This window comes from Muntiacus reevesi, chromosome 13 (assembly GCF_963930625.1).
Source record: "Muntiacus reevesi chromosome 13, mMunRee1.1, whole genome shotgun sequence".
NCBI classification, from domain to species: domain Eukaryota; kingdom Metazoa; phylum Chordata; class Mammalia; order Artiodactyla; family Cervidae; genus Muntiacus; species Muntiacus reevesi.
Genome location: NC_089261.1, coordinates 67,153,781 through 67,173,112, shown reverse-complemented (window position 1 = coordinate 67,173,112; position 19,332 = coordinate 67,153,781). Strand labels below are relative to the sequence as shown.

General features: G+C 37.9%; 1 protein-coding gene across 3 annotated transcripts; it reads left to right on the top strand.

The window, feature by feature from the left end:
• The first annotated feature begins 686 nt into the window (after window positions 1-686).
• On the top strand, window positions 687-16,253 carry PLRG1 (pleiotropic regulator 1). Of its 3 annotated transcripts, none has more exons than XM_065904638.1 (15): window positions 687-812; window positions 3,033-3,139; window positions 4,165-4,307; window positions 5,008-5,061; window positions 5,945-6,038; window positions 6,250-6,331; window positions 7,881-7,982; window positions 8,786-8,878; window positions 11,825-11,974; window positions 12,064-12,165; window positions 12,501-12,603; window positions 13,285-13,393; window positions 14,370-14,509; window positions 14,968-15,161; window positions 15,771-16,253. In XM_065904638.1, exons 1-15 carry the CDS (start codon window positions 804-806, stop codon window positions 15,828-15,830), a joined length of 1,542 nt encoding a protein of 513 aa, XP_065760710.1. In that variant the 5' UTR covers window positions 687-803; the 3' UTR covers window positions 15,831-16,253. The 3 variants fall into 3 exon arrangements, with proteins under 3 accessions (XP_065760710.1, XP_065760709.1, XP_065760711.1); XM_065904637.1 differs by having other exon boundaries at window positions 5,005-5,061; XM_065904639.1 differs by lacking the exon at window positions 687-812 and adding an exon at window positions 3,422-3,493 and having other exon boundaries at window positions 3,031-3,139; window positions 5,005-5,061.
• Window positions 16,254-19,332: the final 3,079 nt, after the last annotated feature.

Here is a 19,332-nt window from a genome sequence, read left to right as displayed (position 1 = left end):
GTTGAAGCCACATTTATCACTGGACAACTAGGAAACAAACAAGAGTTAGGCCAAGAGTTTTGAGAGATTAAAATTTTAAAAAAAAATCTGTATTAGTGGAAAATAAAAGAAATGGCCAAGAGTTATGAGAGACTTAAAAAAAAAAAAACCTATGTTAAATGTATGGAAAGTAAATTTGAGACTTTACCACATGCTGTTAAAACCAAAATCTTTTGCAAAATTTCTCAAATTGAAACGCTTCCAACAAGTGCTTAATGGACAGTGTAAGTGGAATTGTTTCCGGGCGCCAAGAATACAAAGACGTCTAAAGGCTTTCAGCCAAATTGAGTCAAATAGCCCAATCTGGCTACCTATATCACGGAGGCGTCCTCTCAAAGAAGGCAAGAACGTGGCGGAAGTTCCCTAGAACTGTTTGGTTCGTCTGAAGAAATCGCATTACCATCCCAGAGAACAAAGGGCAAGCAACCACAACAATAAACCAAAGTATTTAAGGCTGTGAGTAAGGCAGAAAACGTTAGTATCTCGAGATTTCTGCAAGAGCGAGTGAAACGTATCGTAACGCGACTCCTTCATCTTCCGCTTTGCCGCCCAGAAGCTCCTCCCCAGAGGCGGTCGGGAGAAGAGCCCGCCGCTTCACCCCGGAAGGCGTGCGAGCGCCCCGCGCGCCTGCGCGGAGCCCTGCGTCACATCCGGGCCAGGAAGCCCGATTCCGGAAGGGGCTGAGCTGTGGTGGCGGCGGTTTCTGTTCTGTCTGTTGAGCAGTGCTTCTTCCCTCCTGGAGCGCCAGTATAGACGGCGGAGCCATGGTTGAGGTAAAGTGACACTTGGGTGCTCAGGGGTCTGCTTCTGGTTTGTTTTTCTTTGGCGGCGGGTGTGGGCGATCGAGGGTTTGGGAGTCTGGGGACTGGTGAGAGCAGTGGCTGCGAGGGGAGGCAGTTTGGCCGAGACCGGGTGGTCTCGTAAGGGTTTCTGGAGGATGAGAAGCCAGAGTTGAGAAGTGAAGCTAAAGTCGCTCAGTCGTGTCCGACTCTTTGCGACCCCATGGACTGACTATACAGTCCATGGAATTCTCCAGGCCTGGAGTGGGGATCAAGAATACTGGAGTGGGAAGCCTTTCCCTTCAGCCAGGGGATCTTCCCAACCCAGGGATCGAACCCAGGTTTCCCGCATTGCGGGCAGATTCTTTACCAGCTGAGCCACAAGAGAGGCCCAAGAATACTGGCCTGGGTAGGACGGGGTAGCCTTTCCCTTCTCCAGCAGATCTTCCCGACTCAGGTATCGAGCCGGGGTCTCCTGCATTGCAGGCGGATTCTTTACCAACTGAGCTTTGAGGGAAGCCCTTCCAGGCGGGAAGCCTGAGGTAATTACTCCAGTTTTCACGCGGTCCTTGGGTACGGAGTTCGTCACGGTCTTCTTAGGCGGGGCTTTTATCGAACATCGATGTTTGACCACAGGTACTCGCCGTCTGCTGGGTAGAATCAGTGACTCTGTCCTGACTGGGGGGTCTCCTCTGGTCTTCACTTTGTCTCCTATTTAAGCTCTTCTCCGGGAAAACCTGCCATTCTTGAATTTTTGCATTTCCCCCTGGCTTAAACTATCATTCTGTTAGCAAGCTCTTTTCATCTCAGAATTCTTGGCTCTTTGTCTAGGCCCACTGTCATCACCTGAATTCAGACCACATCATCTTCCATCAGCACTGATGCATTTGCTTTTGGGTGGTCGGTCTCTTTGCTTCCTCTTTGTCATCCCTCTCCCTTTCCCCCCAAATTGATCTGTTTAAAACCTAAGTTGATCGAGCTTTTCTTGCATGAGGCTTTAGTGGCCCTATGTAAAACTAGAGCAAAAATGCACACCGTTGCAATGGTATAAAAAACAATTTACCGGGACCTTGTCTGTCCTTCCAACTTTTCACTTTTCATCTTCCATCACTAACCCTCCTTTTCACCGAACATATACTACGTTCTGCAGCTTCTGTACTGTACATTATATACTACATTATGCACTACAGCTTCTGACAGTATTTCAGTTACAGAACGCTTTTGTATATGGCTTATTTCTTCTTACCTGGATTTTTTTTTTCCTTTGGATTGATTGATTTTTTTCAGTTTCACTGAGTCTTTGTTCCTGCGCGAGGGCTTTCTGCAGTCGCAGGGAAGGAGGGGCTACTCTTCATTGCCTTGCGGGCCCTCCTCATTGCGGTAGCTTCTCTTTGCCGAACACAGACTCGAGGCACATGGGCTCCTGTAGTTGTGGGGCAGGGACTTTACTTGTTCTGTGGCCAGTGGATTCTTCCCTGACCAGGGATGGAACCTGTGTCCCCGCATTGGCAGGCAGATTGTGATCCACTGTACCACCAGAGAGGTCCTGCCTGGATTGTTCTTACCTCTGTTTTGTGCAAGACTGATTACTTCTCTGCTTAGCTGCTACCTCAGAGAGGTCTTCCATAACCAGCCTAAGATCTTGCTCTGTTCTGTCTCAGCCCCCTGCTTGTTTCCTTCATAGCACTTATTAAAATGTGGAGTTACTTACCCTATTTTTATCTGTTTCCTCTTGAGCACAGGGATGGTGGCTGCCTTTTCATTATTCTCTTGTTAGTTTCTAGCACGGTACCTGGCACTCATTTAATAGGAACTGAGACGGAAATGGCAACCCACTCCAATGTTCTTGCCTGGAGAATCCCAGGGACTGGTGAGCTGCCATCTATGGGGTCCTCACAGAGTCGGACACGACTGAAGCATCTTAGCAGCAGCAGCAGTAAATGTTTATTGAACAAATGACTGATTTCCGGCATCACCCAGTTGGTACATCTGGGGCTGTGGCCCAAGAGGAGCTTCCTCCTCTTCTCTGAACTTGACTCCTATAGCTCCTATAGGAGCTATAGCAAGCTCCTATAGCTTGTTATAAATAGCTGTGGTGAGTGGTACAAAGTTTTACATATTTAAAGGTGTAAAGTTTATAGTTAATTTGCTTAGTTTAGATTATGATGTATGTAATTTGTAGCTAGGTATGTAATTATACTCTTTTCTTTCTAGGAGGTGCAGAAACATTCTGTACACACACTTGTGTTCAGGTCGTTGAAGAGAACCCATGACATGTTTGTGGCTGATAATGGAAAACCTGTGCCTTTGGATGAAGAGAGGTAGAGATAGTTCGTTTTCAATTGCTAGAATATTTCAACTTTTAATACTGGGGGACGAGAGCAGTGAGAGGGGAACCTTTAAAAATTAGTGAGCGATACTAACTCTTAGGAGGTCTATTAGTAATGAATGATGTTTGGGCATAATGTAAGCTGATTAACTTTTTTTTGGCTTTTTACAGAAAAATTCCCACTAATTAATTGCATTTTACAAATACCCAGTAATTAGGAGAGTCCCTTTTAGGTGTTATATTTTATAATCAATCACTTTGTATGTGCTTTCAGCTTCCTGCTGCTCTCAGAGCCTTGCTGAGCTGAAATTGTACCTGGCCAGTACCTCTACTCCCATCTTTTCTCGTTAGTATGATGAAGATTCTTGAGTGGTGGCATATTTTTCGTTCTACACCTCCAGCTCCAGTCTGGGATTGCATTATGTGCAGTGTTCCTTCTTTGTCCTTTACCCTTCTTTTAAAATCTACCTAATTCCTCAAACAAGCATTTATATTTAATTAACAAAGTGGGCTGTCCTTAAAAGTAGCATAGTACTTGCATTTCTTTCTAAAATACTGAACTAAGTACTTGGATTAGTTTTAATTAGTCTTTCTAGATATATCCAGGAAAGGTTACTGTAGAAGCTCTTACTGTATTTTTACATTTAGACCTATGAAGGGAAGTATACTGACTCTGAGGTTTTTTAAAGGATATATTAGTTTCTATATATTTTAAAATCATTTAGACTTTCGATAAGTCAACATGAAGGTTTTTTATAATTGGTTAACAAACCAAAATATACTCAGCGTAATGGATGCTGTGTGGTAGATTGTGAACAAAGTATGGAAATACACTTGGAAATTTCTTAAAATGTTGTTTAACTTTAAAATCTTACCAAAAACTTCGTCTACATTTCAGATTAGGCAAGCTTAAACTGTTTAAAAATTTGTGTCATAGCTATCTATGAATATATTTACATTCATAAATATTTTTAAAGTACTCAAAGATACATTTTTGTGTTTATAATTTTTAAATAGTCACAAACGGAAAATGGCAATCAAGCTGCGTAATGAATATGGTCCTGTGTTGCATATGCCTACTTCCAAAGAAAATCTTAAAGAGAAAGTCCCTCAGAGTGCATCAGATTCATACGGACACAAACAGTATCCTGCCAATCAAGGTGAGTGTAGCTTTGTCAGAAATGTCAGGATTTAAATGTGAATTTAAAAATAGAAAAATGAAAATATCTTACTAGTTTAGTGCTCCTCCTGGAAGGACTTATTAGAATCACAACTGTACCAAGATTATAGTGGAAGTCCTGATTTCCTCATTCCTCATAGTGAGTGACATTATTGGTGGATTTTTTTCCTTATATGAAATTGAAAAACAGTGTTATGATGATGACAGAGATTCTTAGGATATGGAGATAGTCATAGTGGAGACTAAAGGGAAAATTCCTAACCTGTGGAGAGGGCATTTATCTGTGTTTGCTATAATTCAAAAAGGTGATATTAAGTACTAAAATCATAGTGAATAAAGATAATCCAGGGTTCCACAGGAAAACCATTTTCTTAGAGGATAAGCCTGAGTGGATTATTACTTGACAGGATGACCTTTCTATACACCATTGCTATGTAACAAACTTCCAAGTTTTCTTGACCTCACATCAGCAAATGACCAAGGAAATAGCTGTGTATATGTCTCCAGAAGACAAAACAAAAATGATCAATTTACCTTATTTCTGAGACTTGGTTAGTTGGGAAACTTTAAGAAATCCAATTGATAATTTAATATTATTTAATTCATTAAAAGAGATAGTACAAGTATATAAGGTAATTTTGCCATTGATGAATTTTCTTTCTCTCTCTTTTTTTCAGTAGGACAAGAAGTTGAATATTTGGTGACAGGTACACATCCTTACCCACCAGGACCTGGTAAGTGACCTATTATGTTTGAAAATGTCTTATCGTCACTTATATTTCCACGAATGAGCCAATAATAATATGATCCCCATTGCCTGTAAAATATAAGATAAGCTCCATAACCGGGTATTCAGGCAGAGCATTTTAGAAAAGAATTAACATAAGTTTCATATGCAGTCATTCTGCAAACTAAATTAAGCCCCTGTTTTTCATCAGGCACTGTGCTAAGAATTCAAAAGGTTGCTCCGGGCTGACAAGCTTAGTACCTGGAGGTTTAGTTAGACACATTAATATCACTAAGCTTGTAGAAGTGTTGAAAGTGTTAGTGTAGAAGCAGGTATAATAGAAACATATCCTGGCTATGTTGTGTGTGTAGAGGAATTAGCACACAAGTAGAGTGGCCAGAGTCACAGAGCGGAGGACACAAAGCTTAGTATATCTAGATTCTAGTAATTTTAGAGGACAGAATTCACCACATTGAAAGTATAGATAAATTGGTGCTTTTTGTTGTAGGAATTTGCATTTACCCTTGGAAACACTCTGTTAGTATTTGGGGAACTGCTTAGTTTTCATATTTGAAAGTAGTATCCTAAGATAATAGAGATTTAACTATCATGTATTAAATTTAACTACTATGTTGGGTTATGTTCATATCAAGCTATTTTGATTCAATATGTGAGATAAATTTGAGATACACTTGGGCAATATTTATTACAAAAGAGTTAAAAACAAAAGACCTGCAAAATATAATACAAATTTTTTGTAATATCACCACCTGGAGATAATTACCATTTCCTTTTTGGCATGTCTTCCTCCAGTTCTTTTATTGTAAATGCATGTAAATGAAAGCAAAGATAGATACTAAAAATAGTTGATTTTTTTCAAATTTTAACAGGGGTTGCTTTGACAGCAGACACTAAGATCCAAAGAATGCCAAGTGAATCAGCTGCACAGTCCTTAGCTGTGGCATTACCTGCTTCTCAAGCTAGGTAGGAAATATTATGCTTCTAAATTACACAGATTTTGAAAGCATAGTTTACTGCTTACCTTTTTTCTCATATTTAAATTTGTTCCTTTGTAATTATGTATTATGTGACATTTTCCTTTACCAGTGCTTACAAAAACTTTAAAAAGTCGGTCCTGCAGATCATGTGACTGGAGGCATTGCTTACTTACAGTGTGGTGTTTCTTTTTCCTCAGAGCTGATACAAATCGTCCTGTTCCTGCTGGAGGTGAATATCGACATCCTGGGGCTTCTGACCGCTCGCAACCTGCAGGGGCGGTGAGTTTGTGTCAGATCACATCATGCTATGGTTTTCTAACTTTTGGAGCGTACCTGTTTCCCTTTATTCTAAGAGTTTCACCTTAAATGTTAAATAAATGAATATTTTCCTTGGAATTTTTCAAGTAAATAGCAGCCTGAAAGTGAAAGTGTTAGTTGCTCAGTTGTGTCCGACTCTTTGTGACCCCATGGACTGTAGCCCACCAGGCTCCTCTGCCCATGGAATTTTCCAGGCAATAATACTGGAGTGGGTTGTCATTCTCTTCTCCAGGGGATCTTCCCAACCCAGGGATTTGAACCCAGGTCTCCTGCAATAGCAGGCAGATTCTTCCTGAGCTCGTTGTTAATATTTCATAGCCCTAAAATTTAAGTTGCTAGTGAACTGACAAAAGAAGTTCTGTTAATCCTGTGTCTTACTTACATGTTGGGTGTGACAGTTATTTTGATGAGGATACTGTGATGTTGCTGTTTGTTACCCAGTATTAAAAATACAAGCGCTGTTGTTCTGAAGCTTGTATTAGTATTGTATTAGTATGTGTTAGATGTGAAGTGTCTTTTATTAAGCTCTTGAGTTGGTTTATCCTGTTCGAGTTGAGTGCTATTAGCATCCTCACAGGCTATACAACTAGTATTTTATAAATGAGCATTTAGAAATATATAATTTATCTGTTTGTAAGTCAATGGCAGCTGTTGTTATCAATGAAAGTAGTTGTAGAAAGAATGACTGAAAATACAGTTTGCTTTATTATGCTGTCACTTGAAATAAGTATAGGCCTTAACTTCCTCAGTTTATTATGCAGTTGCTTTATGAAGTGGATGAATTTGTAGTCCTCCTACCACATTTTTCTGTAGCCTCCATTCACAGAATCTACCCAGACTTTCTGCCTTCTTGGGGCATAACATAAGCCTCTTGAGGGCAGGCACTTTCCGGACTTAAGTGTTTTTTGGATGGGATGCTAGCCGTAGGTGGTTATATCAGGTAGTATACCCTTATATAGTCTTGAAGTACTTTTGTAGGAGATAAATAGAAGGAACTTTCAATGTCCTTTGTAATATTAAATCAATAATGTTAAAATGTGACGAAGGCAGTTTCATTAATCCACTTATGGTTATTTAAAGAAAAATTGGAGTTTACACTGAGCACTTATTTCTCTGTCATAGTTGTCGGAATTGCTCTATGGGGCAGTTGCTGTTATTTCCATTTTACTAATGAGGCACAGAAATTACTTTATTTTTTACCTCAGGTCTTCAACTGGTAATGGACAGAATTGGGTTTTGAACCCATGCACAGTGATATGTGGTTTCAATGCTAAGGTTTTTGCCTCGTGAGATTTTTTGTGTTTTAAAGTCAAAATTAACAAACAGAATATATAGTTCTGATTGGAAGTCTTAGACTCATTTTCTGGGTATGCAAATATTTTTCAGCTTTCTTTCATTTAAGGAAAAAAACCTTTCATAAATCCCCTCTTTGACTTTCCATTTTAGAATTGATAACATGAAATTGTGGATATGATATCTTTAATAATAATGTCATCTGTTCCTTATCTAGGTTGTTATGGAGGGTGGCAATGCCAAGAACTCTGCACTGATGGCTAAAAAAGCCCCTACAATGCCAAAGCCCCAGTGGCACCCACCCTGGAAGCTCTACAGAGTGAGTGCACCTGTCCGTTATTGCGCTGCAGGAAGCATGATCACTGCTTTCCAGTTAAACAAGAGCCAAGGGCTAGAATAAAGAGGAAACAGTGACTATATGACAGCTGGAAGTTGGGGTTGGGGGGGAGGGGGTTAGGCACTATCTTAAAGGATATCTTAGAAAGTAGGCTTCATTAAGTAGAAGTTATATACTTATATTTTATATAAAATATAGTGTAAAATATTGATAGAAAGCTCCTGAATGGACAGCACACAGTAAATTTAGGAATGTGTTTGAGGTGTTCTTTATGAATGTCAAGGAGAAAATCAATGCATCAGGACATTTGCAATGTGCCAGCTATTAATTAAAATGTAAATAGTAGGAAACATACAGCTGTACATGTCACCATACCACAGAGTAGACTTTCTTTGGTGTGCAGATCTAATAAATCCTAACAGGCTATAAACGTGGTCAGCCACTACCACAGTCTGCGCAATTAGAAGTTCTCAGTTCACACATACCCTGGTGTTTTTATCATCTAAGTTGTCACATATATTAATACATTCCTTTTTATTGTCAAGTAGTAGTCCATTGTATAGATATACCACAGTTTGTATATTCATCCGTTCACCAGTTGAAGATAATTTAACTCTTATTTTAAAATCTAATTAGCAGTTCATCTTATAAACTTATTATTTGAGGATAGAGGTAGGGCGAGTCAGATTGGATGAAATTTAACATAAGCATGATGACTTGAAATTGAATCAGCTTTAGCTTATGTGTAGTGAGCTTGCTCCTTCTGTCTTTTTTTCTTAATACAGGTGATCAGTGGACATCTTGGCTGGGTTCGATGTATTGCTGTGGAACCTGGAAATCAGTGGTTTGTTACTGGATCTGCTGACAGAACTATAAAGGTAATAAGAAAAGAAGGGAAAAGTAAATGTGACTTTTTGTTTGCAATGTAATTTTAATGTATTTTAAGTTATTTCCTCTGGGTAACTGCTGTTGTAGTTCTCTGATTTGTTAGACCTGAGTGTGCAGTAAAGTATATTACCTGTTAAAATAATTTGTACCAGTTAAACGTCCCAAATAAGTATCTGTTTGAGAAAGTGGTATTTAAACAACAGTTTTTTTCCAGACAGTGCATGCTGACTACCTCCAAGTAATTCCTTCATATTTTCTCCCCTTCTGATTACAAAATTAAAGCAGGCTTATCTATTTAAAAAACAGGAAAATGTAAAGGAGAATAAAAGAACGTAGACCCATACATAATCCTATTACTGTCAGATATTTGAATAAATTTATTTTTAACTTCTCTGTGTATGTGTATCTGCATTTTCTTTTGAGCACTTTTCCTGTGTTTATAAATGTATGTCTTTTAAAAATTCATGTTCAGTATGTAATTTTATCCCAGGTTTTTTTTCACTTAAGTGAAAGTGAAAGTCGCTTAGTTGTGTCTGACTCTTTGAGACCCCATGGACTGTATTGTCCATGGAATTCTCCAGGGCTGAATACTGGAGTAGGTACCCGTTTGCTTCTTCAGGGGATCTTCCCAACCCAGGGATCAAACCCAGGACTCCCACATTGCAGGCGGATTCTTTACCAGCTGAGTCACCAAGGAATCCCTTTTTTCACTTACTGTTATTTCAAAGGCATATTCCTGAAAAAAACTGAGTGTCTTTTTTAAAAAATTTATATTATTGAGGTATACTTGATTTACAGTGTATTTTTTTTTATTTTTCAATATCCATACTTTTTTTTTTTCATTTATTTTTATTAGTTGGAGGCTAATTACTTTACAATATTGTAATGGGTTTTGTCATACTACATTGACATGAATCAGCTGGGGAGGGGGGGGAATTTACAGTTATTAAGCTCAGTGTCAGACTTTATTTTTTTGGGCTCTGAAATCACTGTAGGTGGTGGTTGCAGCCATGAAATTAAAAGACGCTTACTCCTTGGAAGGAAAGTTATGACCAACCTAGATAGCATATTAAAAAGCAGAGACATTACTTTGCCAACAAAGGTCTGTCTAGTCAAGGCTATGGTTTTTCCAATGGTCATGTATGGATGTGAGAGTTGGATTGTGAAGAAAGCTGAGCGCCAAAGAATTGATTCTTTTGAACTGTGGTGTTGGAGAAGATTCTTGGGAGTCCCTTGGACTGCAAGGAGATCCAACCAGTCCATCCTAAAGGAGATCAGTCCTGGGTGTTCATTGGAAGGACTGATGCTGAAGCTGAAGCTCCAATACTTTGGCCAGCTCATGTGAAGAATTGACTCATTGGAAAAAACCCTGATGCTGGGAGGGATTGGGGGCAGGAGGAGAAGGGGATGACAGAGGATGAGATGGCTGGATGGCATCACCGACTCGATGGACTTGAGTTTGAGTAAACTCCGGGAGTTGGTGATGGACAGGGAGGCCTGGTGTGCTGCGATTCTTGGGATCGCAAAGAGTCGGACATGACTGAGCGACTGAACTGAACTGAACTGAAGCTCAATGGCAAAGAATCTGCCTGGCAGTGGAGAAGAGGTGGAATCAGTCACTGGGTCGGGAGGATCCCTTGGAGAAGGAGATGGCCCATCAGGCTCCTCTGTCCATGGAGATTTCCCAGGCAAGAATACTGGAATGGGTGGCCCTTCCCTCCTCCAGAGGATCTTCCCAACCCAGGGATCAAACCCGTGTCTCTTATGTCTCCTGCATTGGCAGGCGAGTTCTTTACCACTAGCGCCACGTGGGAAGCCCCGTATACGTGTGTGTGTGTGTGCATATATATATATGTATGGATTATTACAGTATATTGAACATAGTTCCCTGAGCTGTATATTAGGACCTTGTTGTCTGTCAATTCTATATATACTAGTTTGCATCTCTGAATCCCAAACTGCCTATCCACCCCTCCTCTGAACATCTTTTTAAGTGCTTCTATAGTATTGTTATCATTGGATGTGCTGTAGTCTGTTTTCCTACTGTTGGACATAAAGTTTTTTAGTGTCCTAATTTTTCACTATCATAAGCAGTGCTTATGTGTAGTTAGTATGTGCCTAAAATTTGTATTTTAAATTTTCTGTATTGTTTTTCTGTATTTTCTGTATTGTTTTGTTATAGTTTGCCAGAAAAAGTATTAAAGGATCAGACATCCTTGGAGTTGACACCCAAAGTTAAATTATTTTCCAAAGTGGGTGTGCTTGCAGCGTGTGAGGGTCCTTTTCAGGACATTACTTCTGTTTCTTTAAAAATACCTACTAATATGGCGGGCTCTCTGGTGGCTCAGCAGTAAAGAGTCCACCTACAGTGCGGGAGATGTGGGTTTGATCCCAGAGTTGGGAAGATCCTCTGGAGGAGGGCATAGCAACCCAGTCCAGTATTCTCGCCTGGAGAATCCCATGGACAGAGGAGCCTGGCAGGCTACAGACCATAGGGTCGCAAAGAGCTGAACATGACTAAAGCAACTTAGCCCACTAATATAAGTAGAAATGAATATCTAATTTTTAAAAAAGAAAACTGTATATAAAATTTATAGTGAGGTTGAACTTTTTGATACTTTATTTGCTACTTTTCAGGATTTTTTTAAGTTGATGCCATCCTTCACTAATTTAATACCTCAGTATTCATTTTTTTGCTATCAATACCCTTTATATTTTAAGAACTTTTTGTCATCTATGCAAATACTTTCCCAGTTTGAGCATGTCTTTTAATTCTCTTTCTCCTGCTTTTTTATTTTTGGTGATGAGGTTATTTTGCACACTTTTTATTTTTATGTTTTTATCTTTCACTTTTGAAGACAATTTGAACATCAAAATTCTAAAAATTTGCTTTGAAATAATCAGCAAGAATAAAGTTAAATATTTTTTGAATGCAGATCTGGGACTTGGCTAGTGGCAAGTTGAAACTGTCGTTAACTGGGCACATAAGCACAGTGCGTGGTGTGATAGTGAGCACGCGGAGCCCGTACCTGTTCTCTTGTGGAGAGGACAAGCAAGTCAAATGCTGGGATCTCGAGTACAATAAGGTATGTGTGGAGTTGAGGACCAAAAGCATCGGGAGCCCCTGTTTATCTTCCCGATTCCAGAAGCGTTAACTCTCCTCCCTTCTTGTTAGGTTATAAGGCACTACCATGGACATCTGAGTGCCGTGTATGGCCTGGATTTGCACCCAACCATCGATGTGCTGGTGACCTGTAGCCGAGACTCAACGGCACGGGTAAGCGGGCGAGCCGCTCTGCGCCCGTGCATCCTGCAGGGTGCTGGCTCGCTCCCGAGGCCTGTGTTTCTGGAGGGAGAATTTCAGGAGCCTTACTCTGACCCATCAGTGCCCCGCCTAGTCTGCATCCCCGGCTCTGTGGCCCCACCATGTCCTCTGTTGGGCGGCCCTGCCCCCGAAATGGGACAGGTTATTTCATTTACACACTTTCTTCATTCTACTCAGACAGGTCCACACAGTTTTCTAGTCAATTCCCACGCTTGAATTGATTTTGTTACCTGCCTGAAGATAGGAGTACCTGTTTTCATTGATGGTATTGTGTGCTGGTTTTATAGATTTGGGATGTGAGAACTAAAGCCAGTGTACACACATTATCTGGACATACTAATGCGGTGGCTACAGTGAGGTGTCAGGCTGCGGAACCACAAATTATTACTGGTATGATCCATGCTTTTCAAGTTTATAGTATATTCATATCAGCATGCATTATAATTATATACTTTTCATATTTACTGTGATTCTTGCTTTGTGTTGTATATTCAGTGTTTCTGTGTGCACTTGAAATTTATTGTGGTAACATTTAATTCCATTGTTTTTATATCAAAACTTTTATATATCATAGAATCTTTGTATCATGTAATGTCCGACTAGAAAGTAGTGCTATTAGATACAGCTAAGTGCTGTTTTATAGTTTCAAAATTACCAGTCTAAGAAATTAAAGTTAGAAGATGCACTACGCCCCGACTTTTAGAACTGATTTGAGTCTTGCTTTGCTTAAAATATGGTTAATAGCAATGAATCTTTAAGACTAGAAAATAATTCCTTCCCTTGTTTTATTTAAATAATCATTAGAGTTTTTACCTTCCTCTCCACTAGGGAATGACATTATGTATTTCTTTTCACATTTGTTGTGGCTCTTCAGATGACAGTGCACTAAGCATTTATTACATTTAAGAATTAAAATCAACCAAATACTTTGAAAGTATAGAAAGCAATTAGTCAAAGGTTGATACGACTTTTGTTTCATATATGTGTCTGTAGAAGAATGCTTCAGGTTTTATTATATTTAACTTTTGCGTTCTTTTTTTCTAATCTGTATTTTGGGGATTCTCTTTACAGGAAGCCATGATACTACAATACGATTATGGGATTTGGTGGCTGGAAAAACAAGAGTCACATTAACAAATCACAAAAAATCAGTCAGAGCTGTGGTTTTACATCCAAGACAGTAAGTATATTTTCCTAAGTAGCTTCTCTTCTTCCTTCAATTCTTAGTATAATTTAGAAATAGCAAAATTAGTACTACTTTGGTAGTCATTTAGTCATTTTTCAGATCTGTTCCATTATGAGCTTGCATTTCCTTTATTTTCCTTGTGAAGTATTTTTCTTCTTGTCCTCCATAAAATGAGAAAAACTTTCTACATGGTGAAAAATGATGTCAAATGAGATAATATGAATAAATCATGGTGACAAGCTGCATGTTGTAATCAAAGCTAATAGTCACTAGATTTAATGTTTTGGACAAAAATATTGGACACTGGACTAAACATAGAATAGTTAATTTCATAATTAAGAAATTAATATACATAGGAAAAAATAGTAGATATCATGAACATTATTCACAGAGAGATGGAGCATAACATCAGAAACTGCTGTCTATAAAACCGTATCCCCTGGCACTTCCAAGGTCACAGTCGTCTCCTGCCTCTCCTCCCTTCCCCACCCTCCCCTGCGTTTATTTTGTCTTGTCCTTCTATTCCCTGTTTCCCTCACTCCCTTTCTTCCTCTCCCTGACTCCCTTCTCTCTTCCTCCCGCCTCTTTCTCTCCTTCTCTCCTTTCTTCTTTCTCTCTTCTTCTGGCTTTCTCTCTCGCTTTCTCCAAAACACTTACATCACCCCTTGCCTTTCATGTGAGCTTAGGAGGTTGTATGTTTACTGCTTTAGTTCAGTGTAGAGCATTGGGGAAATGAGAGGAGAATATAACTTCAATCTAGGACTTATCATACATTTAAAGTAATTTAGAAATCTGATATAACTTGAAACCAATGTTTTTGTCTTGATATTTTTATCTTGGTATGATGATAATATTTTGCCAAAACTATGTAGATCCTGACGATACATACAAAATATAGCCATAATAAGATTTTTAAAAAATCCACCATTTAACTTTGTTTACTTTATTATTAATTCTTTTCTTACTTCAGTTACACATTTGCGTCTGGTTCTCCAGATAACATAAAACAGTGGAAATTCCCCGATGGAAGTTTCATTCAAAATCTTTCTGGTCACAATGCTATTATTAACACATTGACAGTAAATTCTGATGGAGTGCTTGTATCTGGAGGTAAAGTATTTTTATGATAAATATGTTTTAGTCTGTCTTTTTTTTTTTTTTAGTGAATAAAGTTTCTAAGTCATTAATTACACTGACAGAATAGAACTTGCCTGTTTAACATGTGTTTTCATGAAAATTCATAATACATATAGCATATTTCATAGTTCAGTTCTCTTAAGTTCCCAACATTGATAAATCTAAGTTAAGGATTTATGCCAGAAATCACCTAAAGTTTGGTTGTGTGTTTTGAAGTTGAATGTCATTTTGTGGTGCTTTTTGAGATCTGTAATAAATTCTGAATTAAGCACAAATGAAAGTAGACAAATTGATATTAAGAGGAGCTCAAATGCCTGTGTGTTATGTATCTTTATAGCTCCATGGTGCTTGGCTAGTGATGGGTGTAATGAGTGTTTGTCAGGCTGAATTGTTGAGGGGACACTTGGTCTAACTGTATCTCTCCCTTTAAGCTGACAATGGCACTATGCACCTTTGGGACTGGAGAACTGGCTACAATTTCCAGAGGGTTCATGCAGCAGTGCAGCCTGGGTCTTTGGACAGTGAGTCGGGGATATTTGCTTGTGCTTTCGATCAGTCTGAAAGTCGATTACTAACAGCTGAAGCGGATAAAACCATAAAAGTGTACAAAGAGGATGATACAGCGGTAAGTTCTCTATTTCATAGATATTTTAAAGTAGAATAAATCAGCTTTGCCAATTTTCCAGGCATTTTCTCATTTTAAAGCTATTGAAATTATCAGGAGGGGAAATAATCTTCATAACACTAAAATATTTGTCATGTTGAATAATGCCTGCTCATAGATTATTGCATTCATGGATGACGGCAAATCCAGAGATAATTTTGATTTTTATCTCAACTTTGCTTATTAGAGTTATTGAAAAAATCTTACCCTAAGAATAACAGGAAAAAAATAGATTGCTATGCAAATTAATTTTAGAATCAGAATCTTAGGTGTTACTAGAATATCTAAAAACCATTTGATTTAAAATGAAAAACCATAAACTGAATTTGTAGCAAATGCATTCATCCTTTATTAGATATTAAACATTATTTATCTTAATATTTACTAGATAATAATCAGATAATGCCAAAAGTTTGTCACCTATCTTAAAATTGTTAGAGAACTGCTAAATATATAATGCCAAGTAATATAATTTAGAATAAGTGCCTTATTTTTGTTAGAAAGGAACTTATTAAATATGAAGGAGACCAGTAATACTTTGTTTTAACTTACTTACTTTTCTGTTTTTAGACAGAAGAAACTCATCCGGTCAGCTGGAAGCCAGAAATTATCAAGAGAAAGAGATTTTGATGTGACATTGTCTTCACTGTGGTTCCAGTTTTTGTTTTTTTATTTCTTTTTAGCTTGGCGTTGATGAGAATATCCAGTCATTTGTGCTCTGGCTAGGAATATAAAGCAAAAACTCATGCTTGAATCATTGCATTTTCATATTTCACAATGAACTGTCCTCCCCCATGTTTTTATTTCTAAAATTAACAGTTTGAGATCCTAGGAAGTAAGATGCAGATATCAAGCATATGTGGGTTTTTTGACTATAACTATCCTAAATAGAATGACTTGCCACTTCTATTAAAACACACCCCTTTTTTTTAACTTACAGAACTGCTTACTATAGTAGGACATGTTTTGAGGGGGGTAATCTTTTTCTTAAATCCTTAAATATTGGTATCTGTGATTGATATTTTGGGATTAAAGGATTTGAAGTCTTATGTATGTTTATCTCACCAACAGTTTTTGAGTGCATGTTCTGCAAAGTTCTGCACTAGGTCTGTTCAGAAAGTATGCAGATAAGATGTGCTGTCCTTTAAGACTTCCACTTTTAGTAGCTTATTACAGAAATACTATCATAGAAGTGCCAGTGAAAAACCAGGATAACACAGAGGAAAAACCCATTTATTTTCTTTGGGAAAGATTGTGGAAGACTTCATGGAGTCAGTGGTATTTGAGCTGAGTCTTGAGAGGTCACAGAAAGAAAGGGTATTCTAAGGCATGGTGTGAACTGAAAAACCAGACATGAGAGGTGTATGTTCCAGGAACGGAGAGCTGTCTGCTGCACTTGAATGAGAACAGCTGGTGGTGGCAGGGAAAGCTTGTGTTTTGAGTTTCAGTTTTCCACAAGCAGTAGCTATCAATATAGGTATCAGACTCTGGAGAAGTAACTGGAGATACCAATTATTTGACGCTATAGCAAGGGTTGCAGTCTTTTGCAGAGACTCCATAGAAAAGTTTTAAGTTTTTGATGCCTGTGCCTCTGTCCTTAGTATCCTGATTCCCTATCAGTCAAAAAAATTTATCACACTTCACTTTCTATAGTTAGAAAACACAATTATAAGAACAATCAGTTTATAGTTTCAAATGAAGAAATTAAACCATAATTTTGAATAAACATTTCCAAATATACATGTCCCATCTTGCATGCTGTAGGTGGGAATGTAGTTGTTAAGTCTCTAGGGAGGGTAGTTTTCCAGAGTATATTGAAAATGCTTCGACTCTTTGGCCAACTCTTCATTAGAAATGAAATTATTAGGAAACTACCTAATATGAATAATCTGACAAGTGTACACAGCAAGTTCATTTCACCTTTGTTCTTTAATTAAAACTAGCCCAGATGTCCTAACAATAAGAGCTTGATATATTATGGTATTTTCAGTTTCTCTCCATTAAGGGTGAGAAATATCTCTGGAATAATAAGATGTCCAAATTTTACGGTTATATGAAAAAGGAAGTTGTACAAGCTTTTTCTTTTTTTTTTTTGATAACTTGTTAATGTTCTAGAAAATAATAGGGAAGTAACACCACATGGTTATCAGTGGCTTTTTGAGAGTGGAATTATGGGAGAACTTTCATGATTGGCTTCATATATTTCTATAATGTTTTAATTTTCTATAAGCATGTATTTTGTAAACTTAAATAAAGAAAAACAAAAACAAAAATCCCACGGCACTTGCATCCCTGAGACATTTGAATTACGCCTTCCAACAGAAGAAAGATCATAGAGGTGAATAGTGTCCCAAAGCCTGGTCCAAAAGCCAAGGAGAAATTGTTAGAACAAGGAGGTGAGGATGATAGCCCTTGTTATCCTGCCTAGCAAAGCTTCACCCTACTGTTCTTGTTAGACACAAGTATCAAATTCTGAAGAGCATGAGAAAAGTCCATTTCCCTGCTTCATGCTGTTCTGTAGGTGCTATTGACTCTTGCAGAAAGTTTCCACCATGTATGGTCATGAACCTCATGAAATCTTAAGCAGAATTTCTTGTGTGTGCCTTTGTTCTTTGTATTTACTTGGCAAAACCTCAACCCAAGTTAAACCTGAACCTTACTGTGCCTATGCTTTGAGTCACTCAAGAAGCTGTAAAATGTTAGCGAGACAACTGTGCTAGCTGAACTCATTTTTGATTTATGAGCACAGACCACATGTAAGCCATCAGCAGTGACCACACTCATTTCTACAAATAAAATTACGCCTTCTTTTGCAAAGGATGAACTACCCACCTACTCAAAACTGTCAAGTGTGTATACAATTACTGTCTTATACTCTTGCCTACTCAAGAACTTAACTTTCATAATTAACCCCTTTCTTTTTTGCACCATAAATTCCTTTTTTGTCAAATGATGCTCATCAACAAGTATGTTATAATTTAAATAATACATATATCTAAAATGACTATCTTAAAAATCATTAGACCAAATGTTCATCTCTGGGTATATACCATTTCTCTTTACCCATTTATAACCTAACCTCTTTAATTCCTCACTTCCCTTTGCCTTAACAGACTCCAATCCAAAAGTAATGAAGACGAATGTGTTCAACATAATTGTTAGAAAGAAGAAACTTTTAAAAAATAGTAAAAAGAATTGATAAATTAATGAAATAACGATATAGAGTCAGTAGTAATAAACCTAAATGTTAATTTTTTGCTGCAAAATTAAGATGGATAAAACAATTTAGATAAGAAACAAGAATCATAGATATCCTAATAAAAATGATAAAAGGAGGCGGGAGGAGAGAATTCTGTCCAAATCCATGCCGACATATTTGAAAGAGTCAAATAGAATGGTAAATTTTAAGTTTTCCTGAAATTTTAAATAAATTCCTATGACTGCAGACATGCAAAAAACCTACACAGATTACCACAGAAGTAGTCAACTCCTATCAAAACCACCTGCACACATCACCAAGCTTGTGCAGATTTAGAATGAAATTCTAATTACAATGCACTTTAAATTTTTCTAGGACATAGATAAAGGAGAGCTTTCATGATTTAATGTGTGAGTATAACAAAAATACTCAAATTCAATAAAACACAAAGGAAATTGTAATTTCATTTTGCTTATAAATCTACTCAAAAATCAGTAGTAAAGTTTAGTAAAAGAATCAAGCTTCACATACCTAATTTAGTCTAATAGTGCAAGGAAAGTTTCATTAAAAATTTTTCCTATTAGGTTGCTTCCATGTCCTGGCTATTATAAACAGTGCTGCGATGAACATTGGGGTGCAGGTGTCTCTTTCAGATCTGGTTTCCTCGGTGTGTATGCCCAGAAGTGGTATTGCTGGGTCACATGGCGGTTCTATTTCCAGTTTTTTAAGAAATCTCCACACTGTTTTCCATAGCGGCTGTACTAGTTTGCATTCCCACCAACAGTGTAAGAGGGTTCCCTTTTCTCTACACCCTCTCCAGCATTTATTGCTTGTAGACTTTTGGAAAGCAGCCATCCTGACTGGCGTGTAATGGTACCTCATTGTGGTTTTGATTTGCATTTCTCTAATAATGAGTGATGTTGAGCATCTTTT